The 27208-nt window shown below is 40.2% G+C and overlaps 1 protein-coding gene across 3 annotated transcripts in view; it reads right to left on the reverse strand.

Moving 5' to 3' along the window:
- Nucleotides 1-3867: 3867 nt before the first annotated feature.
- KLHL5 (kelch like family member 5) overlaps nt 3868-27208 on the reverse strand; it is a 46742-nt gene continuing 23401 nt past the window's right edge. For all 3 annotated transcript variants that reach the window (XM_081924483.1, XM_081924484.1, XM_081924482.1), the window contains 10 exons: nt 26007-26189; nt 23595-23731; nt 22540-22736; nt 15728-15940; nt 13407-13593; nt 11242-11466; nt 9837-9999; nt 8567-8779; nt 6898-7069; nt 3868-5253 (listed from right to left, as the gene is read on the reverse strand). In XM_081924483.1, the coding sequence (XP_081780609.1) occupies nt 5197-5253; nt 6898-7069; nt 8567-8779; nt 9837-9999; nt 11242-11466; nt 13407-13593; nt 15728-15940; nt 22540-22736; nt 23595-23731; nt 26007-26189 (1747 nt within the window). In that variant the 3' untranslated portion in view covers nt 3868-5196. The remainder of the gene's footprint in view (nt 5254-6897; nt 7070-8566; nt 8780-9836; nt 10000-11241; nt 11467-13406; nt 13594-15727; nt 15941-22539; nt 22737-23594; nt 23732-26006; nt 26190-27208) is intronic.

The raw sequence follows: 27208 nt of genomic DNA on the forward strand, positions 1-27208 counted from the left end.
AGGCGTCCAAGGTACTGAAGCCTCAGCTTCAGGATCTGTCCTTCCAGTGAGCACTCAGGGCTGATTCCCTTAAGAATGGATAGGTTTGATCCATTGCCACCTTTTGATCCATTGCCACCTTGCAGTCCATGGGACTCTCAAGAGTCTCCTCCAGCACCATAATTCAAAAGCATCAATTTTTCGGCGATCATCCTTCTTTATGGTCCAGCTCTCACTTTCCCATATGGGAAAACCATAGCTTTAACTATACAAACCTTTGTTGGCAAGGTGAATTCTCTGCTTTTTAAGATGCTGTCCAGGTTTGTCATTGCTTTCCTCCCAAGAAGCAGGCGTCTTTCAATTTCGTGGTTGCTGTCATCATCTGCAGTGATTATGGAGCCCAAGAAAGTAAAATCTCTCACTGCCTCCATTTCTTCCCCTTCTATTTGCCAGGAGGTGATGGGCCCAGTGGCCATGATCTTCATTTTCTTGATGTTGAGCTTCAGACCATATTTTGCACTCTCCTCTTTCACCCTCATTAAAAGGTTATTTTAATGGTATTATATACCATTTAATGGTATATAATAACTTTTAATGGTAATATATACCGGGTATAGGGTGGTATATATAATAATGGGTGGGGGACCCCGTGTTGAGATTCCTCCATTGCAGGGGGTTAGATAGATGACCCTCTGGATCCCTCCCACCTCTGCAGTGCAGCTCTGCCAATCCAAATTCCGATGCAAGTAGTCGCATAGGTGCCCACTCCCTGGGGTGCCCACGCACCCACAAAATTCCCCATTAAGGGGCCTGGCATCCACAAATTTCTGTACCCCCGGGCCATGCATGCTGCATGGCACCTGCGATCGTGGGGCCAAGTTGGCATTCCTGGCAGCAGGGCCGGATTCAGGTTTGATGAGCCCAAAGCTACTGAAGATAATGGGGCCCTTTATATGTCCAGCTCAAAAGTACATAAAAGTGCAAGTAGATAAATAGGTATCGCTTCGGCAGGAAGGTAAACGATGCTTCCATGCGCTGCTCTGGTTTGCCAGAAACGGCTTAGTCATGCTGGCCACATGACCCGGAAGCTGTACGCTGGCTCCCTCGGCCAGTAAAATGAGATGAGCGCCGCAACCCCAGAGTCAGCCACGACTGGACCTAATGGTCAGGGGTCCCTTTACCTTTATATGTCCAGCTGTCCTTTGTCAACAACAAATTATCGCTGTTTTTTGTGTTTTTACCATGCTATATGGTAATTTATGGACATAGATACCTAAATCCATTTGCACATAACAAAATATGTATTTTATCAATGTAATTGTTGAACTGAAATACAATTAAGTCTATTAATAGTGATTTTTTTGGGGGGGGCAAGAGAGTGGGGCCCTAAGCTATAGGTTGTTTAGCTTATACGTAAATCCGGCACTGCCTGGCAGCCAGTACCGGTGCAGCTGAAAGAAACCACCTTACCACAACCCTGCAATGTAGTCTACTGACGGTTGATATAGTCCAACAACTCTGTGATGTAGGTCCATGTCTTGTGCAGGTTGGTCCAAGAGAGGAGCATAGAATCATAGAATTGCAGAGTTGGAAGGTACCACAAGGGTTATCTATTCCAACTCCTTGCAATGCAGGAATTTCTTTGTCCAATGTGGAGCTTGAACCCACGCCCCTGAGGTTAAGAGCCTTATGTTCTACTGACTGAGCTGTCCCAGTGGATGGCATGCAGAATTCGGCAGTATTATAAACCCCAAGTTGCACCCTGGAGAACTTTGTTTAGGGGGGCAGTCACAAAGGACACTGTGTCCACTATTAAGGTTGTGGGGGCTGGGACCAGTTTGGATTCCCAACCAAAACTCCTTACAAAACACTTCCTCCTATCGCTGCAAATCCAGTGCTCAGGTTCATGCAGAAGCCTTGTTTGTCCCAAACTGGCTAGACTGAATTACAGTGTTCAAACTGGATGGGCACCATACAGACATATATGCCAGCTGGTATCTGTGTTGGATTTGAAATTGTTGTTATAGATGCAGTTGTTTTAATATATGCTTATACTGTCCTGTGAAATTGCTTCAGGGTGCTTGATAGGAAGCAATTCATAAATTAAATAAGTAATATTTAGTATTTGGTTGGAATGGCTTGCTACATATTGTAGTTTTTATCAATGTACTTTTCCTTTCACAGTGATTTCATCTCCAAATAAATACCCTCCCCCATTTTTCACTCAGATTATGCTACATTGAGAAATGTAAATTATTGGAGAAAGCCTTTAAAGAAATCTTTTTGAATAACCACCACTTGTTTCTACATATTTCTTGCAATCTGTATTATAGGAGATAAAATATCTGACTTCTTTCTAAACGTGGATGCCAGCGTATAGTCCTTTCAGTAAACCTAATACAGATTAGGATGGTCTCCCTCCTCCACTTACAGTAAATCGTGTGTTTTAAGACACATTATTTGTGATGACATACATCAGATAACCTCATTCTTTCTCCCTGAAATTTGGTTTAGACTGTGTGTGATCTGCCTGAAAGGCACCTGCATTAATTTTTCTAAAAATATATTCTAGTACCCAACCAACCATAAAATTTTGAAACCGGAGGTCCATTTTGGCATGCACGCGGGTATTTGTTTACCTATGCATGCACACCTTTTGAACTTATTTCATTTTTGAAATACTAACAGATTTACACAAAAGAGCAATAATAAACAAATGTGTGTGTTGCTCCAGGCCAGGAAGGATTTGGAGTTGCTTCTATGAAAGACTGCCTTTTCCTTTCCTGCTTCCTGTACCAGCAAGGGCAAATTTTATTTTTAATGCAGCTTATCAGTGCAAGAACAGCTTGTGCAAAAGAGCTGTTTTGATTTAAAAAAAATACTGCAAATGTGTCTTTAGTAACAACTATTGAAAAATGGTAGGTTGCATACTCTCATTTGAGCTGAAAGAAACAGAATGTAAGTAGGGGGTGCAGCAATGCATGGTACCTGAAATGTTTTTTTTTTAAAGCACCCCAGCCACACAGTGCATCCACATTTGAGCAACACACAATTTTATAATAGATTTTCTTCCCTTAACGAATCATCCGTAGATCTGGAAAATCCAAATTTCCTGGAGGGAGGGTACAGGCTTCCACTTGGATGAGGCCAATGTCATGGGTTTGCTGGGGTGGAGGAGGGAAGACATAAAAGCAGCATCAAATCCACATTAAACTCCAGTGTAGATGAACCCTTAATGTTGTTCTTAATGCATTAAAAAAATGGGTGGCTAAGACTGCTCAAGGTAAAACTACATAAGAAGTTATCTAGATGTCAAAACCTGGGTGAAGTCACAACCCAGAACATGTAACAGGAGTAGTGTCCACTGCCTGAAGACTTGGCCTTCTGCCATTAATAGATGGCAGGAGAATTTAGCCCAAGTGACATGCTTCTGCAGTGCCAATAGTGTGCTTTTTTGCACCCACTCCATCACAGGTGCCACCCTTCTGTTTTGATAAAGTAGATTACGCTATATAATTTTGAGCAATGTTTTGGGCAACCTTTTCCACATCTATACATCGGACTCTGCAAACATCTGTTTTTGGACAACTAACCTTATATGTGTACATTTATGCCAATGCATTTTTTTACCAAGCAGGTTTAATGTAAGACAGCCATAACACTCATGCCAGCTCACACCTTACTCAATTTGGGTATTGGTTATGATACTTATCATTTGTGTGTGTGTACTTGTATGAATAAGGCATCACAAAATCATTTTTTAAATGATAACAAACAGGACAGGACTTATACACTGAAGTAGAATGCCATTTCCCCTTTAAACTAATAGTTAATTGTGAACTTCAAAGTTCAGAACTGTATTAAAAAAATACAAGTGTGCAAAGACTATTCGTCAGACACATTCCATTTACTTTCAGGAAAAAAGAAATCCTTTAGTTTACATATTCAGATTTTTTCAAGATAAAGTACAACAGAATGTTACATAACATATTTGAACACGTAAGAAACAAGGCACAAAAGAAAATATAAAAGTTTCATAGAGCACTTGGAACGCCCAAGTAATTCTGAGTAGTGTAACAAGTCAACATAAGGCAAATACTAAAGAAAATCTATTACAGTATTAAATAATTTAGTTATGCAAGTCTGATCCTTGGAAAGACTGTCAGTCTTTTTGGAAGGAGCTGAGCACCCCAAAAGGATGCACCAGTTGTAGGGTAATGCCCACTTTTTGCTAAAGGAACACTTGCTAAAAATGGCACGAGTTTTCACCTTATAAAAGTGTATTAAGATTTGTGCAAACTCCTATTTCAAAGTAAATTAAAGTTAGCTACATATAATTTCAGATCATGGAATGCTTCAAAAACCACAAATGAAAGTCACTTTTAATGATGCATTAGAATGCACCCCCCCAACTCCAACTTCTGAATTTCTTTCAGGAAGAGACCACTCAGTGAAACTGCAATCAGGCTCAGAAGGATGAAATGATATATAAATATTTATAGAAGAGAGAAAGTTCCATAAAAGATTAGAAAATCCAGTAAGTGTGGTGGATGCTGAAAAGCTCTTGAAGAAAGTATCCTATAGAACAAACACTTCCATAGCATACTAAGTCAGTAATTAAAGTGAGGCTTTGGTTAAAAAACAAAGGCTGCAAAATGTCGGCTGTGGTGAGAAGAGTTCAAGCATCAAATGTATAGCATTTCCCAAGCAAGAGGTACCCTTGAGACTCTGATTCCATCTGCATTTGGTTTGTCTTTGTACCATGTAAAAATAGTAACAATAATATTCCAATAGTCAAGACAAATTATTTGGAATGAAAGCAATGTCAATACCTGCATCCTGAACATGCCAAAAACATATATGGAAATGGAAAGGAAATGGTACTGTGCCCAGGCTTATTACAACAAAGAGCTCAGGGCCTCCTAGAGCAAGAACCAAAATTTGTAAGCGCCAATTATTTTTCAGTTGCCGCATTTCTAATGTAACCTGCCAGCTGGCTGCAGAGTATTCCATTACAAATAAATGTACATAAATTGCATTACTCATTTTTAAAAAGTGCATAATGTTGGTCCGTTTTGAATTAAAAAACATTTTAGCTAATAGATTAAGACCAAACTCTTTGCCCTGTGAAGATACACAGTACCTTATATGATTATAATTTAGTAACTTGGGGGCACCCCCCCCCCGAGTCTATAGAAGAGAAGGATATCTTTGTAATTAGAGCTTTACAGTCACGACACAGGCCCCAGCTCTTCCGAGGCACAATGGTGCAACCTGAAATGGTGAGAAGAAGGTGGAAAAGGGTCAGTGACAAAGCACGCTTGCTAGTGTCGCAAATATTTTATTTTAAAAAATTAAAGCCACAGTAATATGAATGTTGAGCAAGAGAACGAATCACTTGCTACCTATTTTTCAATCTGCGCTTAATTTGAGCCAGAGGTCACCTGGACTCAACCCCATCGTTTTTAATATACAATGTCAACGCTCAATTATATAAATTATGGAGCAGGACATTAATACAGGGCATAGGTTTCCTGTTAGCAGGGACAGGAAGATTATACTTTTTATGCCACCTTTTGCATACATCAGATCAAGGATACACTACCTTCTAGGATTTCAGGGGCCATATTCCAGCCATGGTTAGGGTCACAGAATCATAGAGTTGGAAGGGATCCCAGGGGTCAACTAGTCCAACCCCCTGCAATGCAACAATCTCAACTAAAGTATCTGTGGCAGATGGCCATTCAACCTCTGTTTAAAAACCTCCAATGAAGGAGAGGATCTACCATTTCCAAAGGGAGTCTGTCCCACTAACAGCTCTTACTGTTAGAGAGCTCTTACTGTTTTACCTTTCCAGAGGTAAAAATGGACAGAGCAACTCTGTTCTTCATTCAAGCAAGCAAGAGGCATTACCAGAGTTCAAGGACATATTCCATCCAGGCAAAAACGTGGAGGATGCATGGCCAAGGAGGAGTTGTGGCCAGAGAGAGGCTTGGACAACTGCATTTAGCCCCTGGGCGTGAGGTGCCCCCACATTAGAATTATTCTGCTGGGTTTACAGAGAAAAACTTGATTACTTAGCTAGAACAAAAAGAGCAACTTCTAAGTTTAGATTTCATTTGCACTTTCCGGTGGTAGCCACTGGATATGAAGGGGCTACCTATCCTGGGGCAGATGGTAAGGTTTGCTCTGTGCTCCCAAGTTGGATAAAAATGCGAGCGATTCTACATATATGGAGAATGCTTTCACCACATATCTGTCATCACATACAGATGATGAATTTTTGAGATATGGAATCAGTTTTTTGGTAGGCTTGAGTTTTTTGGTTCCAGTACTTCCCATTTTAAATAATCGCATTTCCCTTTTCTTTCAGAAAGCATGTAGGAAAGGACAGAGGCTTGGTTGCATCAGGAAAAGAAGATGTTTGACATGCTGCTCAATCATATGTAGGGAGGGGCAGGAAGTAGCAGAAGAATCAGAAGTCTGTTCATGATGGATGGCTCAATCAGTGGAGCATGAAACTCTTAATCTCTGGGTCATAGGTTGAAACCCCACATTGGGCAAAAGATTCCTGCATTGCAGGGGTTTAGACTAGATGTCCCTCAAGGTCCCTTTCAGCCCTACAGTTCTGTGATTCTTATTTACACATGGTTTCACTTACTCACCTGGGATGACTGAATTTGAGCTGAAGGCAGGCTTCTCAAAGAGGCTGAGATTACTCTTAAAAACAGCAACACTTGAACACTGATGTTGCCTTCTACTAACTGAGTTGATGGAGCCAACTACCTGCTATTGACTACTATGACTTGAAGTGGCCTTCCCAAGGTCACAGAGAGCTCTGCCAGCCAAACTTGAACAGACGATGCCAGAAATTCAACCCACCATTGATGTATGAACCCTCCAAACCTTAAGCAATACCTGTGTCCACTCATTTGTCTGGGGGTCATAAGACTCCACCGTGTTAAGGTAGGTCTGTCCATCATATCCCCCAACAGCATACAATCTGTCTCCAAGAAGGCAGACTCCCACTGCATCTCTGCTGATGCTCATGGAAGCTACGGCAGTCCACATGTCAGTTTTGGGATCATACCTGAATTAAAAACAACAGTGTAAGGGTTAGTTCCATATGTCTGAAGTTCTGCCAAGAGAGTATTATATATGCTATTCTAATTTTTCCTGTTACTCCACACCCCGTATACTGTAGTATTTCAGAACTTCTTCTGACGGATTTCATTGCAACTTCACCTAGATCTTTTGCTTTCTTTCATCACTGTTGGTACCGTTCTTACACATACACAGACCCTGTTTGGAAGTGCATTCCCGGCAAGCTATTTGTCAAATTGAGAACATGTTCATCCTACCCCTTAACACATTTATCTGAATCAGCTTAATCCACTTTTCCCCATTTTGTCCAAGATGAAGATCTGTGGTTTAATGCCATGGTCCAACATAATGTTTTCAGACATTCGGCCACGTCTCCCCATTCTGGACATAATAGAGAACTGTAGTTTTAAGCTAACCAAGATATGAATACAAACAGGAGAGCAGAGGAATGAAAGCACAGGCCTGGTGCTCATTGCCAGCTTACTAAACTGACTTAGCAAGCCAGGAATCTACATCTGAGCTGGGTGAGACGTATGATAGATTCTCTTGCTGCAGACTGCTTCTGAAAACGAATTCTTTATAGAATTTGACATCTCTCATATAATTTCTTTTTTGCTGCTTTATTTTTAAAATATCCTCCATAGAATTTGCACTTCTGTTTCGGTTAACTAATGTCTTTGTTTACCAACATTCTGACCCAAGTTGGTGGATTTTTACTACTATCCTTTTAGTTAACAGCATCTTGCCCAAAGCCACACAACAAATCTCCAGTTGTGGTGAAACACAAACCCTGGCCCATGCCAAATCTCTCTGAATGGTGTCTCTTGCAACTGTTCTATAAAAAGTGCTACCATTGCAGAAATACTCCAAATCAATTGCTTCTACATAACCTGTATCTTTTACTTTTTAACCTCCTTTTCTGCATCCTCCTGCACTATATGCTCAAGTGTTAAATGCAGATAATTTTAGGATGCTGTAAATGAGGGAAATGGGACAGCGAGAACCTTAAGTATCTTCATAGCAACACATTATTGCGTTAATACCTGTCAGGGAACTGCCATCGGAGCTAGAGGTGGAGGGAAGGCTCCAGAGGGATGCCGGAGAGGGTCCCAGTAGGGAGAGAGGCAGCCCATCTGCTGGGGAAGGAAATCAGCTTAACACCAGTGGAGAAGGGGGGCAGATGGGGGAATCGGAGAGGAGGCTCCAGGACTCTTCACTGGAGACCAGCGGGGAGAGCACGGGTACTCCGCTGCCCACACCCTCCCTGTGCAGAAGACTTCCGCGCAGGGAGAGTAGGAGGAGACTTGGCGTCAAAGAACTTCTTTGCTGGAAGAAGTTCAAGAAACGCCCACTGCCGGATTCTGCCAGCGACTGAGACAGCCACAAAGTGAAAGGCTGCCCAGACAGAAAGGGTTCAACCAGGTAACCTAGCCAGGAGTGGCGGCAACTTACGCACGAGCAACCCCTATAACCATTACAATACCTTTCCACACAGTCAGACAGCCTGGATGTCAAGTTGGAAGCTGGTGCATCATGGCCTCCAATAGCATAGAGAAACCCATTCCAGGTGGTCACCCCAACGCCACCTCTTCGTTTTGACATCTGAGCACAGAGTGTCCATTTGTTAGTATGAGGATCAAAGCATTCTACAGATTTGAGACAAGAACTTCCATCTCGACCACCAACTGCATATAACCTGTAAGCATACAAATACGTGTATGAAATACTTTCTGAACACACACACAAAAGAGTCAAGCAGGCATTGAATTAGATGGCTTACTGCGGAATAAAAATAGCATTAAGTCTAACACTTTAAAATCTTCCTCAGGGACAACGAAATCTGCTGCTGCCTTTGCTTCAGAGAGAACTCTCTTGGGATCCTATTTCTGAAAGAGTAAGTCTCACCCATTTTCTGATGCTTCTCTTAAAACCTACCTATAGTTTCTTGGTAACAAAGTAGCAGTTTTAAATAACATCTTTGTCTCAATTCATTTCCACCTCAGTAGGTGGTGCAGCTTGCCCTTTGATGTTGCATTTAAATCTGAAAGTAATAATGTAATTCTAAGCACATTTATGGGCTCATTTGTACAACAGATTTGAAAGTTTTATATATGTTACATTTTTCATCCCATTACTTGTGGGATTTTCCATTTCTAAATAAACGAAGATGCAAAAAAATTCAAAAATATCAAAAAAGGAAGCATATAATTTATGAAAAAGTGCATTATAAAAAACAACACAGTAAGAGGGTTTCCTACAATGATAGCTATTCCGATACTTCAAGGAAGGAATAATATTTCTCAGAAAAAACAAGAACTTCTTGTTTTTCTTTCTTAAAGTGGATAAAATTGTCAGTTTCTCTTCAGCCATCTTACTGCTAAAGACAATTGCTTATGTTACCATTTGAGTTATTTGTTATTAAAAATACATTGCTAGATTTGACTAAGTCAAATTACTGGAACCATTTCTAGGACAAAAGAAGTCCTGCCTGCAGTCCTGAAACTATTAAACATCCAAAAGGAAATTAACAGTAAGGATTTAATGAGCACTGGATGTTTCCTGATACCCACTGAATATTTTAACAAGAAGTGGATAGGACAAAAACATGCATACACAGCATCATTCAAAAGCCAGACACGCTGAACTTCTGGTAGATGACTTCATTCCAGTGTTACTAAATTTCCTTTATATATGAGTTTTGAGTAAAATGTTATGGAATATTTGCCCTTATTTCTCTCTTTAGTCCTACTTACTTTCCACTTAATACTGCTACACCCACTGTGCTCCTTGGGGTTGACATACTAGCCACAAAGTTCCACTGGCGTGCTTGTGGATCCCATCTTTCGACGGTATTCAGATAGCTCCAGCCATCATGTCCTCCTACAGCATACATAGGACCTTCCAGTACTGCCACCCCTTTGAGTTAAGAAGACACTATTATTTCAGAATGTGAAATGGCCCAATTGTGTATGACATACCGCAGTGGTTTCAAACGGTCACATCATCAAAAATGCTTCCCTCGTCTATTTTTCTGATGAGGAAATTGGAACTAGGGCTTCTACAGAGTATTTTGAGACTCAGATGGAACCCTGGCCAAACTACTGAAAGGCATCCTACAATACATTCAACAACTTGTCCATCCGTATCTTCACTACATTACAACATATTTTTAAAGGAACATCCATTCATTCCTTTAGTAATTAATTCATTAATTTTCTGCCAAAGGAACCGAAGCTGCAGTGTTTATGGGGATGGATAAACTGCCTCTCAGGAAAGCCTGCCTACTGTCATTGATCACCTCATTTAAGAATCCTGATAATTTCACCCCAAAGTTCAAAAGCTGCTGATGTACAGGAACAGAGAAACACTTGAGCCTTGACAAGCAGACATATCACAATATTTCTGTAATATCCCTATCCTGCAACTGCCAATTAAGAATACGAAAACTCTCCAGTCCCTCACTCAAAATTAATGAAATGGGAAAAGGGGGGGGGGGAGAGATTGTCTCTTGGTTTTGGAGCCATTAGGTTTTGACTGCTACAATGTTTCCAGTCTTCTTTCTGTCAAAAGAAGGTCCAGTGACTTTCTCCCACTCTTCAAAGGAAAGTCAATCTCGATACAGTGGTACCTCGGGTTACATACGCTTCAGGTTACATACACTTCAGGTTACACACTCCGCTAACCCAGAAATAGTGCTTCAGGTTAATAACTTTGCTTCAGGATAAGAACAGAAATCGGGCTCTGGCGGCGCGGCAGCAGCAGGAGGTCCCATTAGCTAAAGTGGTGCTTCAGGTTAACAGTTTCAGGTTAAGAACAAACCTCCGAATTAAGTACTTAATCCGAGGTACCACTGTATTTGGGGGTGTGTGTTTTAAGATGCCGTATAAAAAGTGTCTCAGAGAACTGCACATACCTACATGCAATATAGTGACCATACTTTTACTTCCCAAGCATGACACATAGGAAAGGATAATGCTGGAGATGACAATTAAATTAAAACCTTTAAAGTTTGATTCTGATTTTTGTCTCTTACAAATTACCTACTACTGATATCAAATGTACCAAAGAAACCCAAGTAGCAATTTCAAGGAAGCATGTCATTGAAATGAGCTGATCACACCACATATCTTGCTTTTAGTTATAAAAATAGATACATACCCAGACCATGTCGGTGAGTGGACATAGGTGGCATCACACTCCAAGTTTTTGTTTTTGGGTTGTAACACTCCACTGTATTCAGTGTTTTCAGTCCATCTCTACCACCAACAACATACAACTTATCATCTAATACTGCCACTCCAAATTGTAGTCTTCTTCCATTCATATTTGCTACAGGAGTCCACATATTGGTACGGAGATCATACTTTTCAATGCTTGTTGCTCCTTAGCAGTAGTATAAAATAATATTAATTTAAAAACTCAAATCTTTGTGATCACTGTCCACAAAAATACAATAGATTTGGTTCAGATAGTGATAAACAATCTGATTACTTCTTTAAAAAAAGAATTATTCCCAACATACACACACGATACATTAGTTCTCATGTAGTTTCAAAGTGCATACTTGAGATGTGATGTCAATAGCGATTACATAAATAAGGTTCCAAATAATCATTTGCTAAATATTTTGTCCTACCAAATCTGAATGGACTGTGAACAACAATTTATGGACAGATATAAAATCAACTAGTTTGTAGAACTATGTTCTGTCTCACTTTCCTGGAATTTATATGTGCTCTATCCTCAATATGTGTAACAAAATTTCTTCATTCATGCAATATGAAATACTAACTGAAGCTATAAAGAAATGTTCTGCAAGTTCAGCTGTATATTCAGAATCCATATTCAACACAGCATGAATGGTCACTTACAGGTGAAACTCGGAAAATTAGAATATCGTGGAAAAGTTCATTTATTTCAGTAATTCAACTTAAAAGGTGAAACTAATATATTTGCAATCCTTGTTTTGCTAATTTCATTTAATCTAATTTTCTGAGATGGCTAATTTGGGGTTTTCATCAGCTGTAAGCCATGATCATCACAATTATAACAAATAAAGGCTTGACATATCTCGCTTTGCATGTCATGAGTTTATCTCATATATTAGTTTCACCTTTTAAATTGAATTACTGAAATAAATGAACTTTTCCATGATATTCTAATTTTCCAAGTTTCACCTGAATGCAATCATTACAAGAACTTTTAAATAAAATACTTTGGTAACTAGTAATTATTTAAATATACTGAGATAGCTTCGGGGTTTTTTGAACTACGAATACACAGCATTGTATGTATACATCTTTATTAACAATATTAATTTCTAGGATTATTTTTAGTCTTATTGCATTGAATATTTGTGTGCACAGTGGTGAAATAATATCATATAATAGTTTACTATAACTTCTTTTTCACTTGCATTTTTTCTTAATCAAAACAGGCAAACTTGTTGAACTTGATTAAGGTAAGGCTGGTATATTTTCACCAATACAGTGGTACCTCGTAAGACGAATGCCTCGCTAGACGAAAAATGCGCAAGACGAAAGGGTTTTTTGTTTCTGGAGTTGCTTCGCAAGATGATTTTCCCTATGGGCTTGCTTCGCAAGACGAAAACGTCTTGTGGGTTTGCTTCCTTTTTCTTAAAGCCGTTAATACCCAGGCAATCCGTGCTCCGCAAAACGAAAAAATCACAAGACGAAGCAACTCACGGAACGAATTAATTTCGTCTTGCAAGGCACCACTGTAATATAACGGCCATCATGTGGTTATGTTTCCATTGATCATTTATTAGATGAAGAAAGATATGAGATTGTAAAAGCAATGAGAAGTTCTGCATCCATATTGTAAGCCTAGGTGTGCTATTTTCATGGAACACATACATTCCAGCAAGCTGAACCCTTCAGTTCCACCCACCCAAACCCCACCCTCCTGTATTTCAGGTGGGTTTACAGGAAGGGGGGGGTTACGTGGTTGATATACATTAAAATGATATACATTTATATGTTCATACTTAATCTTATTACTATAAGCCACAAATATTTTAAACACAGTTGCATAGTGCTTCACATGTTTTCCTTTGGGGGGACGTGGGGGGGGGGAGAGAAGAGAACAGGGTGGTATTTACAAAATGCTAGCTAACAGGCAGCCTCGCAGCCGGCTTTTATCTGGCTGAAACTAAGTCACACATTCGTAGGGCCAGTTTTCAGCTCTTGCACAAAGAGCAAAAAATATACTTTTGCACTGAGCAGGTGAAAACACTTACAAATTAGCCTCTCAAAGTTATATGTGCATTTTCATCTGTAGTACAGGCATCCTATAATCCCTACCTTTAGTCGCATCCATGCCTCCAACTGCAAACAACACACCAACTGTAGATTTTCTAGGTTTTGTACGAGGACTTTGCAACATGGGCCGCCTCTCTGGCAACAGATGGTATTTCATGGCTTCCATAATGAGTTTTTGACATTCAATGTCATCTCTGAAGAGTGCATTGTTTTCCATATCTGCTAAAAACTAGAAAAAGGAGAAGACGATGTGCTGAACTTGAGTAAAGCAACAGGAATATTCTGAACATAAAATGCCAAATTAACACAACTAACCCACAATCAATACAGAGAGTAAAATGTTGGTGTAAAGGCAGGGATTTTGATAGAGAAGATTACAGAGATAAATGAACACAACTTCTGTCTCTTTAAAGTTTAGCTAATACCTTCCCTGGGTGGGCATTTGGATCAGTATTGCAGTACTAAGGCTGTTTTCCTGATTAAAATTTACACACACACCCCACTCTGCTATTTGTTCTGTTACAGGAAATTACATGTACACAGGTTTTCGTATGTGCATGCCCATCATTTGGAACAGCATTTATGTCTTCCTATTGTTATGATCTTTCAAACATACAGATAAAATTTTATACAGTACTGCTATCTAGTTGCTAGACTCCAACCACTGCCATCCTCCATAACACTTTATAATGAAAGGAACAGAATACAGAATGAAATCACATTGTACTGTGTCAGTTTTCAACAAAGACCAATAAACCTTGGTCAAGGTTGACTTGGCATGCTTTGTTCCTAACATACCTGTACTGGCTGCAACATAACACTTCTCCCATAATGTTATGGCTCCTTTGAATAAATTATTGTGATTCTTGATTTAGTGAATCTTGCTTCAGTTTGCAGTATGTAACATTTGCTGTATGCAAACCATTAATAATTCAGCATACTGTCTATCTTAGTTTTGATCTTGGTCACTTTCAACCACATGCTACAAATTCAGGTGGATAGCCGTGTTGATCTTTTATAGTCATAATAAATAACAAGATGAAAGATGAAAAAATCATCTTCAGATACTCTGAAGCAGAGGTCGCTTCAACCTTATAACTGTTGATGACTGTTATGGCAGTTGGTTCCATAGGGAAGGGCAAGGGGTTTTTAAAGGGATAGATGACCAAAATTAGCTTTAGTATGTATAAAGGGACATGAATCCAGTATCCCTATTAAGACCATGTCTCTCCATAGTTTTTAGTTTGGTAATTAGTATCTGATGAAGTGTGTATTACACATGAAAGCTCATACCTTGAAAGCTTATATTTAGTCGATCTTAAAGGTGCCACTGGAATCATTAAAAAAATTATTTTCCATCTTTCATCTTGTTATTTATTATCACATGCTATAAGGCATACTTTTAGAAAGATGTTCATGGCAGGTGGCCTTCATCTTGGTGAATCATGTTTGAATATGCTGCTTCATTAGCTTTAAGTGTTTTACTAAATTTTGATTTTCTTTTGCAAGCTGTCCTGGGAATTGGTTTTGAAGGGCAGGGTAAAGAGAAAACAATTTGCACTGGCTTGTTCTGTAACAGGGATGGGGAAATTCCAGCATACAGGCCAGCTTTGGCCTTTCCTGAAGAAAGCAGGACTGAACTCCCCAGGCATCAATTGATACAAACCATTTCCTAGTAATTGAAACCCCTGCTAAAATGGGGGACACACTCAATTTTAGCTGTGGTTTCAGTGGAAATCACTCCTGGAGCAAGGATGGACAACTGAATAAAACAGGAAAGCCAAATCTGCTTTCTGATTGGTGATGGGGGCAGATGCACCTTGCTGTTTGCCCAGTGCTTGGAAGTCCAGATATCAGAACTTCAAAGTGCCAAATCATCTGACAACATTGTGACATCAGGTGATCCGACAGGTGGGGCTGCCCACATGCCAAATTTCCCCCCTTGATGTCAATCCTGAAACAGATCTGCCCCACAGAACCAAAACAATTCCCTACTGCTCCTCTAGAATAACCATGGATGCAATTAGTTTCTTTTCCTACACAAGACCCATATACAAAATTAATCAGAATCTTTGTCTTAAGAACATTGAGTAAATGTAAAAGATGAAAGATGTTCAAAACAAACATTTATTTATAAAAGAACCAATTCAGCTATAGGTCCTGGGGGAAGCCACTTCCTAATTGTTAAAAGCTTACATTACCACAGTGTGTTATGGGTGGCACTGTATTAATGGTAAGCTGATTCCCTGCATGAATGCAGAGGTTTCCAAGTGGGAGGCAACCAAACCATATCACCTTAATTTACTGGTATCAATTGGTGAAAGATGAAAGAAGAGCTGTACAGATTGCAAGCATTTATTTACCTGTGGTGCAAGTAATGGCAGCCTGATGTATGCCAGGAGGTTGCTGAGATCCATCTTTCTTTGTTCCAAATCATGTCTCACCCATGTAAGCAATGCATTGAGGATGGTCTCTTCATTTGGAATATTCATATCATCACTTGCTAAAAGCTTTGCAATTTCAGTGGCTGGTAACAATAAAAATTCTTGGTTTCTAATTACTTCCATGAAATGATCCTACAAAGTTTAACAAACAAAACATCTCGATATTAATGGGGAGACAGACCTTGTAAGGTATAGCTGCAGGTGGATATGTATGCTGGAAAATAAGAACTGCTTGTTATGTAACTTCCCACTCCAGTTTTACCAAGAAGTTTTACCTCTTTTCAGTCTCAGTCCCTTGTGGCAGGAAACTGCTGCCACCATGGCTCTGGAGTTAGTGCTGGTAGGTATGGCATTACAGTTGTGGGCCAGACAACAAGCTTACAACCCCAGCTTAAATTTGCAAATACCTGTGTGCCTTGAAGAAAGGCAGAAGGGGAGAAGTCCAGGTCAGGATGCACATAACAGCAACTCCTAAAGAGTTGCTTAAGAAAAGTTGGGGTAGCCTCCCCTTTCCCTGGAGGTACTTAAGGGCTCTGTGTCCTTGAAGGAAACAGAAGCAAGAAGACGTAGGCCAGCAATCTCATGCTCTCAGCTCCTGAGAGAACCCTATTCTTTATTTTGTAACATATGTAGCATTTATGTATATTTAAAACTGTCAACTGCCTTGGGTGGCATGGGAGAAAGGAAGTATATAAAGAAAGCAAACAGAGGAAGCTTCATTCAGCACTCAAAAGCTACCCAGATAAATTATTTGTCTGCAGAAAGTAGCACAAGCTACATGCTCCTTTGTGAATGTTTTTAATGTTGTACAGGGATTTGCATTTTCTTCCCTGAATCGGTGTGTTTAAGGCTTGTGGAAAATTTGGAATTTTTGGCAAGAAGAAAGATAAATGAAGGCACTATGTTTTATGGAGCAGGTCCAGAGAACGAGCATTCCCTCTGACTGATAACCTTGGGGCATTATAACAACAATCTTCTTGGGACGTGGGTAGCCAGGACCAACATACATACTGCCCAGGCTTGTGCCACGGGTGCTGCTAACACAGCAGTTTGGTGCTGCTAACACAGCAGTTGGACTTCACCCCTGGAGGCACACTCCATTGTCTCTTGAGACAGACAGATGCCCACTATTCTAGGGTTAATAGTAATAGTCTGCATCATACCACACACTTGGAAATCTTATTCAGTCATTACTTAAGAGTTTTAAGAGTCATCAGATATGGCCCATGTATTTTCTTTTCACATCTTTAATTTTTATTTGGTGTTTTCAACATTACATCAAATAATGAAAGATACATTTAATACATAGAACAAAACAGAAAACGAAAGATAGGAGAAAGAGTAAAGAACAAATTTTTTAACTGGGGACAAATCTCCCATAGTATATATAGGGTTCACAAACTGACATAAAGAGAAGCTAAACTATATTATTATTAATCATTTATAAACTGCAGTGCACAGATTAAAAATACAAGACAGTCCTTACCCAAAGGCTTACAACAGAAATGACAGAACAGAAAAGGATCAGATAGCAGGTTATGTGAATGGTGAAAAATCTTTTCTATCTGAAACCTCAGAAAGCCTTTGCCAGTCAGAGTAGATGGCTACTTGGGCAAATAGACTTGATATAGGGCAGCTTCCTATGCCTCAGGTCTGTCTGTATAAAATCACAATGTCACTGGAGATTGGGATCTTCTTTCCATTGCACTGCTATTTCTATCCTAGCTGCTGTCACTGGATGGGAGGTAAGGCCCTTGTGTGGTACTGCTTCCTTGCGCTCAAATCAAACACACAGAGAGAAATTAAAATTCATGAACAAATCAACAACACAGAGTCAAAACATTTCTATTACAATTTGCACGTAACCATCAAAAGCCTGGCAAAATAAATACATTTTGAGTAGATTCCTATTGCCACCAATGTGGGGAGAAATTAGATCTTGAGCAGGAGGCAGTCTCATAGATGGGGTGTTGTCAGAAGAAAGGCCATGGCTTTTGTCCACTAATGACAGAACTAGTAGGACCACATGTGTAGAACTTAAAGCATGGGTCAGAAGGTATCCATGAAGACAGTCCTCAAATACTTGTGCCAGGATGCATCATAAATCACTGACCTCACAAACAAACAATTAAAAGTCTGTCACTGAAATCCTGGATACTTGGAGAAGACCACAATGTGGATGAAAGCTCTAGACTCTTAACCATCTGCCCAACATTTATTTATTATTCTCACATTTATACCTCACCTTTACCTCTATCATGGAACCCATGGTGCCATGCATGTAGTGCACCTATCCTCAAACTGGCCAGATCCAGATCTGCTAAGCTAAGGCAGACCATAACCCTGATCTGCCTGAAGACAAGCAGGGAATATGCTGAGCTTCGAAGCAAATGAGAGGTACTAGGATTAGGTTTTGCAGATCAGCTCCTACACCCTAGTACTTAGTGAGTGCACTTGGTTTGAATGAATTCATGCCTCCCATTTACTGTCACCAATTTCCCTCTTGCAATGCAATCTTTGCATATTTACTTAGAAGTTAATTCCTATTATGTTCAATGGGGTTACTCCCTAGCAAGTGAGTATAGATAGATGACTTCAGCCCAAGCTCCATTTGCCAACACACTTGCAGAAAATTTGCAAAAACATTGCAAGTAGAATCAACTATCTCATATACTTCAAGCTCCTATTGGCCACCATAAGGGCTAAAATGTGGAACACTGAATTTTGTACATCACATCACATTCTGCACTTGGGCTTCTAACAATATAATAAAGATATAAATCTTATTGCTTAAAATGAACAGTGCAATGAATAGAGTATAAAAATTGAGGAACATTATATTATTTTAATACAGGAGCAACACCCTCTTGTAAACTGAAGTGACACAGAACTGAAATCTGTCTTACTTATTTATATGTCAAGCTTTGGTACGTTCAACAAAACCATGCCAACCTTTTCAAGAAACACTAAACGTACTGTTCCATTAATGAAAGCCTATTAGTTTAGATCAGTCCTCTTGAGATTACTTGCTCGAAGATCTCATAAACCAAGAAATACTTCAAGTGAATCTTTGGCAGGCCTGCACACAGTTGTTTTCGTTTAAAATTAGTTGTGAAGTTGCATTATTGAACAACTCCTAGTTTCATATAAAAGCCTTACAAAAGATCTTTTTATAAGACTGGATGCTTTAACTGCATATATATACATCCTACATGGAGTAAACAGCTGCTTAGATAAGGCTACATATGAACAGGGCCAACTGGAATGCCAAAACAGGTTTAAATGGAACTATAAATATTTCACATTTATTATACATTAATATTTTTTAAGCCTTCATAAGAAGCAAAACAGTGTGGAGATGCAACAGAAAGCGGCTCGGGGGGGGGGGGACTCCTGCTCACCCCCTTGGCTGTTGGCCTGTGGGGTTCCAGGGTTTTTTTGTTTGTCCGCCATGCTGCGATGTCATAAAGATGTTTGGAATCTGTGCCACCAATGGGTGGATGACACTCATCTCTCCCTCCCTCCCTCCCTCCCTCCCTCCCTCCCTCCCTCCCTCCCTCCCTCCCTCCTTTCCATCACATTCCAGGGAAGCTGTGGAAGTGCTGAACCAGTGTATGAAGTTGGTAATAGATTGAATGATAGCAAGAAAACTACAACTTAATCCAGACAAGACAACATGCTCTTGGTTAATAGAATAGGAGATCTAGAAATAGGAGTTCAACCTGTGCTGCATGGGGTAACCTTTCTCTGAAAACACAGCTTTGTACTGTTTGTATTGAGTTGTATTTTACTAATTACCCTCCTTAAAGGACACTGAGGAAAGGCAGAGTGTAAATATTTTAAATAAACAAATGAAGCAAGCATGCACAAATGCTCCCTACTTTGCCTTTTCTGCTATTTACCACCCTGTGAAACACAATGCACAATAAACTGCTTTTAATAAGGTACAGTGTTTTAGCATTGGTATAGGTACATTGCACACTTATTATAATACTTTTAAAAATAAACATAAAATGGTTGCTGTTTTTACTGCCAACATTTCCTTGCTTTAAAGCAGTTTTTAAGCAAATGAAATTAGTAGGGGGTTTATTCTACATGAACATTCAATTGAACTACAGATTTCTATTCTGTTTCCATGGCAACATTCGTTTCAAACCATTATTACTAAAATTGAATTTCACGTCTCTGTTGGAACTAAACAACATTAAAAAAGGCCCTTGGAAGGGTTCATCTAGCACAACTAATTACTCTGGAAAATAGCTTTCTAAAATCCAACTAATTTAAATTTCATTTCTGTCAAACTATTAAAGGTTATAATTGTGTCACTGTTTATTGCAGTGTCAATAGCTTCAAGGTAGCTATTTCAATGGCCACAGCTTTATAATTTGTCTCAAAAGCTTCTTAACAGAGGAGGAAATGGTGCATCAAAAGCATACAAAAGATAGAAAGGCAAATGATCACGAACCACTGGGAAAAACAGAAAGGATATACCTTGCCTGTCTGAATTCTTGAGATGAAATCTTTAGCAAAAGTAGGAACAATTCTTTAACAGTTTGAATCTAACATTACTCTAGGGAGAATTCAGACAGATGGAAAGGATACAAACTAGTCTACTGCGGATACTGCATAGGCTCAACAGAGCACTGTCTACTCTCTCGTTCTATGCACACATGCACAGGAAGTGTAGCAGGGTCACCCCCCAAAATCAGTTCAATCTTAGTTATTTGTACGCTGAAACTGTGCCAGAGTACGTTATGCTCAAAGTGTGCTACTGGAGAACTGTCCAAACCTACTTATAATTATGTGGGCAAGTAAAGGTGAAGGATCAAGTGCAAAGTACTAGACCTGCATTGGATTACCCCAATGAAATTGACTGGCAACAGGTCAGGGCAGACAAAAGAAAGTACTTACTTGCATAAGATGATTGATTTATGGAATTCCCTGCCAGAAGATGCAAGGGCGGCTGCTGGTTTCAAAAGGGATTAGAGACATTCGTGAAGAAAGGGTCTACCAATGGCAACTAGCTATTATAGCCAAATAGAATACATACTTCTGAATACCAGGCACCACTAAGCTCTCTTGTATAGATGCTCAGAGCATGTACTTTACACATTACAACAGGTTCACCGTATAGCTGCAAATCTGTGGAAGTACTGAGGACCAATTTCATATTTTGCAAAAGTAACCCAACTTGAGAGCAAGATGGCAGGTGAGTGGTAGAACACAGAGATCAGTTTATCTCTGTACCACACATCTGCCAAGTTGTTCTGAATACAGTCATACCTCAAGTTAAAGAAGCTTCAGATTGGGCGTTTTCAGGTTGCGTCCCGTGGCGACCCAGAAGTAACGGAAGGGTTACTTCTGGGTTTCGCCGCTCGTGCATGCGCTCAAAATGACGTCACGCGCATGCGCATAAGCGGTGAATCGCGATCTGTGCAGATGCGGGTTGCGTTCTGCTCAGGTTGCGAACGGGGCTCCGGAACGGATCCCGTTTACAACCAGAGGTACCACTGTATACTGATATAATTTATTAAATACATAACTTGCCCTTCAACCCAAAGGAGCGCAGGGTGGAAAACACAAGAACTAGTAAAAAAATAATAATACTAAAAAAAAAAAGATAATGTATTTGAAACATTTTAAAAACAGGAATATCGAAAGTTTATATATCATTAAATCAGATGAAAAATATTTATTAGAATACAATCAAACCCCCATATACAAATCAGGTTGGGGGGCGGGGTTGGATTGAGCAGTGGCATTCCTCTGCTTGCTTCTGCCAGCCTCCTACCACTCCACTGGCCCAGACCTTTCCCTTCTGCCTGAAAGTGCAGGAAGGTGGAAGGCCTGCCAGCAGTATCCCTGATGACAGAAAGTCCCAAAAGAGGTCATTCTGAAGGTGGAACTGAGCTGGCCTCCAATTCACTTGATCTGAGCTGCTCTCATACCCCGCACAGGCTCATTGTGAGACCAACTGCTGGTGCAAGGATCGTGCCTGATTTGCCTGTCCCCTTTGCCCACTTTTCCACTGCTGCTGCAATGAGCAACTCAGCTCCAGAAAGCCTCAGCGACAGCAACTGAAACTTTGGATTGCTTTGCCAGTGAGTGTGCTAAACCAATTGCATCAGAAAGGAAAATACCAGATGAAAGTGGAACAGAAAATACCAAACGACTGACCCATCCCAAGTGTGTGTGTATATAGGAGTGCTCTTTCTAAGTGCTAAAAGCACTTCAGGTATCATCACCACAAATATCATTATCCCAGCAATCATCAGTCCCCTAGGGTAGGCAAATTTCTTTTTCATGTCAGACATGGAGCAGCTTGCCCAAAGCAAATCAGTTAACAGCAGAGATTACGTGAACTGGGAGTTTCCAGCTCACTATATTATCCATAAGCCATGCCAGCTATTCAGGGGACTGTTATTCTCTTCCTTAGATCCCTATAAAATAAAATAAATCCAGAGGGCAGAATTCAATGGGTCCTACCAATGGAAGCCCTGCACAAGAGTTTCTGCTTGAGCAGTGGGACTTTCTGTCCCTTTCCTCCCCCTGCAACCACTGAAATTGGTTTCTGTGAGTCAGAGAACTTGCAGAAGAGTGGGGGGGGGGAGAGGGGGGAATCCTTCGGTCTGGCAAGTCAAAATGCTTGCTCTAACAGAATGATCACCTTAACACAATGTTGAATTCCTTCCTTAATAAACAGACAGTAGATGCACATATAAACAACTTACCATGGTGTAATTGTGGGCTACTTTGTGCAAATCCGTGCAACCCTGTGCATCCGCAAAGGACCGGATTCCAAGGCAATTTGATGGATGAAGCTGCTTCATTAAAAATTTACAGCAAGCTTCTACAACCTGAGAGAGCTGAAGAATACATGCTGTAGATAACAGGCACTCAATATTATCTTCTTTTAATTCAAGGCGACCTAGAAGAGTCAGAAAGAAGTTTAAGGTATTTAGGAAATAATAATATTACAAGAGCAACGCTGCTAGATCAGACCAATCCAAGGGAGGGGAGAGAAAGCTCTGGAGTGGACCCAGACTAAGTTAGTGGAACTTGGGTCCCAATTAAATCAATGGGAAAAGTAAGTCATGACCAGTTATATTGATTTCAATGGGAATTTAGCGGAAGTGCAAATTAGTTAGTCTGCAACCCATCCAACCCATTCTATCCACACCATTCAAAATTTAACAAACCTCTATTTATTATGTCCTCCTAAGTCATATTTTTTCTAAATGAAGAAACCCCAAATGAACTAGTCTTTTCTCATAAGCTAGACTCCTAGCCTCCAGCAAGGACAACTTTGTGTTCATGAGGTTGGAGGTGCATAGAGGGAAGAAGCTGTGTTGCCATTTTAGCTGCCTGGTTTCCAGTTACAGGTCGGAGCTGTGTCCCTGGCTGGTACAGGGATGAGACTAGCTCCGACAGGCCAAAAGGAGACCTTTTCACTCAAATCCTTTCCTGGGCCATAAAAAGGAGTTTTTGCAGTCTTCCCTATTTATATATTTACTTATACTTTCACACTGCTAATAACTGAAGTTATCAGCATGGTTAACAATAAACACCAATAACGCAAAACAGAATAAACATGTACCCCACAGTTACCAGGTTATTGGTAAGAGGAAATAAATGAGACAGTACAGATTTGGGGGAACCACTGTATCAGGAGTTGGGTTTTGTTGATATTTGAGTAAACAGCCCCTTCCCTTCACAGCAGGTGAGAAAGATAATAAAATAAACAAATGTACATACATTAGACAGCTTTACCAGCCACTGTCATTACCTGTATATGCATATTGCACCAAAGCCCATAGTGCATTTGGCTCAACACCTTCCATTTTGATTTCTTCTTGTCTTGCCTCTCTTACATCATTAGTAAACATGGCGGCAAAGTAGTCCGAGACAGAAGACAACACTAATCTGTAACCATATGAAACAAAAGAAGTGAAAATGACATTCACATTAATGGCTTCATTATTCACCACCTTGAAAGAAGAATATTTCTGAAAACATTTTGAACTTGACAAACTATGATATCATCTACTTCTCAATATGTTTCTTACCCTACCTCTTTGGTGCTTTACAACTTCACTGCCCAATAAAAAAATACCACTTAAAGCTAATCTGAATTTTGAGACAAAAATAAGAACTTTTGGGCGGAAATGCAGTTCAATGGGTTCTAGGACTGGGCAATATATAATCCAAAACCAGTTTGAAGTTCACATCATGGTAACTGTTTCATAATATTTGAGCTGGCAATATATCGCGAATTACAATGAGTATAAGGGCTAGGCAACATCTGGTTTTCAACACTGCAATAACTCACCAGCTAAACATTGTGATAACTCATCAGCTAAAAACTGCAATGTTATCAGCGGCTAAACCTCACAATATCACCAGCTAAACCTTGCAGTGTTATCACCAGCAACGGTGCAATGTTATCACCTACAATATCACCAGCTAAACACTGCAACCTACCACAATGTCAGAAATAAGGATGGAACTATACAGAGGCGAAATGTCCTGGCAACTGCTAGTACTTAGGGGACTAAAACAGATAAATGACAATATTATCAATCATCACAAACAGTTTCATCAGCAGGCAAGCCAAAATGCAACCCAATAGGACTTTTGGTTTTGGGCTTGGCTACCAAATGGTGGTATTCAGGACAATCCAAAGTACAGCGATGAGACATAGTAAATACAAATAATCTGGGACTGCAAGGCCTCAGGGCAGTGACAGGGAATGATAGCAGCAACAGCGGACTGCAAGGCCTCGCGGCAGCAATGCAAAATCACAGCAAAAGCAGTGGTGGCCTGCAGGGACTTGCAGCAGAGGCCTGCAGAGACTCGTGACTGTGACTGGAGGTGACAGCAGTAGCGGCATCCTGCGAGGCCTTACGACGAAAACGAGAGATAGCAGCAATAGTAGTGGCAGCCTGCGAGGCCTCGTGGCGACACAAGCAGTGGGGCTTGCGAGGCCTCACCGTGGTGGCAAGAAGTGGCGGCAGCCTGCAAGTCCTCCTGGCAGCAGTGGGAGGCAGTGGCAGAAGCTGTGGCAGCCTGCCTCAGCAAGGCCTTGCAGGTCACCTCTGCTTCTGCCACCGTCTCCTGCCGCCACCACAAGGCCTCACAGGCCGCCGCTACTGCCACAGCCATGACAAGGCCTTGCAGGCCATTGCTGCTTTTGCCACTGCCGCAAGGCCTTGCAAGACCACCACCACTACTGCTGCCACCACGGCAAGACCTTGCAGGCTGCCGCCACTTCTGCCAACCCTGCCCACTGCCATGGTGAGGCTTAACAGGCTGCTGATTATTGTGCCACTACTGCCAGGCTGCCACTGCTTCTAACCCCCCCCCCAACAACGTTGATTCTGCCGCTGCTAGGCTGTTGCTGCTGCTGCCTAGTAGGCCTGCTGGCAGTCCCAGATTATTTGTATTCAATCATCACCGTACTTTGGATTGCCCTGAATATCACCATTTGGTAGCCAAGCCCAAAACCAAAAGTCCCATTTGGATGCATTTTGGCTTGCCTGCTGCTGAAAGTGACCATGAGGTGATTGATAATATAATCATTTATCAGTTTTAGACCCTTATGTAGTAGCAGTAGCAGTTCACCTCTGCGTAGTTCCTTCCTTATTTCAGATATCATGAAATTTCGTGATGTTTACCTGGTGATATATCATGATGTTGAAAACCAGTTATCGCCCAGCCCTAATGGGTGAAAACATCTACTTCCTAGTAGTAATAATAGACAACCAAATGGTATGGGGAAGTTCATGAATGAAAAATAAACAAAAGGCTAGCAACAATTCAATAAATAAAATTTGCCATGTAGATCACATTTGCCATTATAAGCAGATGTGTTTACAAACAAGTGCTTTGTTATGGCTTTTAGCTAAATAAATAAAATTATTACCTTACCTACAGACAAATATGCACCAGCAGCTCCTTTTTCACAAGCAGTGAAATATTTATGTAAAAACTACCCATGTGCTTAGTTTTTCTATGATTTTCAAATTACTGCAAATATTTCTTTTGGACAAGACTTTTGCATTGACAGTTGTTAGAAAAAAATATTTTTGGTTCAAATCACCACATGAACATATTGCAAGTGGACTAGTTATGGAACTTTTTCAAACAGTCAATTTGGGAAGTTTGTTATAACTTAAGAAAAGTCTAATTGCATATTTACCTGTGTGCTGGAATCCGACGGTCACCAGCAACTAATACTACATCACATAACTGTTTGTGTCTCAGGTAGTTTTCCATCTTTTTAAAGGTTTGCTCTGCATGGTTAAGAGCCTGGAAAAATTCATCGGATGTACAAGGCTCCATCGTATGGCACGATGACAGAGTCTGGCTGCTACTAGAAGTCCTGGAAGCACAAAAGATATACATTTTAAACTCATATTCACAGCCTGAGATAAAAGATGTTTGTATTATGCATTTCAGAAAATGATAGACGAATTCATTTGTAGGCATTTTTGACAAAGTACAGAATCTCTAACAGCTTCTTCCATATAAGACTTGCTGTGACTGACAAAAGATTGGATACTAATGACACATATCATGAGAATTTTTTTAAAAAGTTATAATTCTTACAGCATTTAATCATTGCATTCCCACCAACAAAGGCATGCCAGTTTGTTCTACACTGCAAACTGCCTTTGTACTCCATTTGTATTATTCAGTTTCCACTTTCAAGTGCTACTCAGTTAAAGCAACCATACAATGTAGAATAACCACAATTCATGAACTAAGTAACAGGTCAACAAAATACATATATATTTAAATGCCTCTTGCACTCCCCTCTTGTATTTCCAATGTAATTTTATTTTCCCATTGAACTTTGTCAATATAAAACTAGGTGTATGTGTGGAAATGGTTTAAAAGTACATGACAGTATTTTTATAGAACAGTATACCAAAGAAGTCAGACTAGCTAACAAAGACTTCTTTACAGAGCAGTTTATTTTATTTACAGTTTTGCTGCTAGGTGTACGCAAAACAAAAACACTCTCCTGCACGTACAACCAAAGAGATACTGAAGTCCAAGCATCATTTTATGAGCTCCAGCCATCTCTCTGAAGGCAACTGGAGCACCATGCTAATGAACATCTTACGCCAGGAAAAGTGGTTAATTGTTCAGCAAAGATGCAATTAATGCCTCTGGCAATTATGTGATCATAATTAGGTTTCAAAATTAACAGCCTATTAAGAAGATATATAGATGGATGGTAGAAAGAAAGCAGCAGTGACCTCTAACATGTCTTCCCACACCAGCGAGAAGCAAAGCAGCAGGAGGCTCAGCTACAGCCAAGGCTGCAGGCAGTATGGAGTAAAAAAACCCACACACATTGCTGACTGGAAGAAGCTAAGTGTCGATGCCATCCCA

This window comes from Podarcis melisellensis (genome assembly GCF_964234715.1).
Source record: "Podarcis melisellensis genome assembly, chromosome: 9".
NCBI lineage: Eukaryota > Metazoa > Chordata > Lepidosauria > Squamata > Lacertidae > Podarcis > Podarcis melisellensis.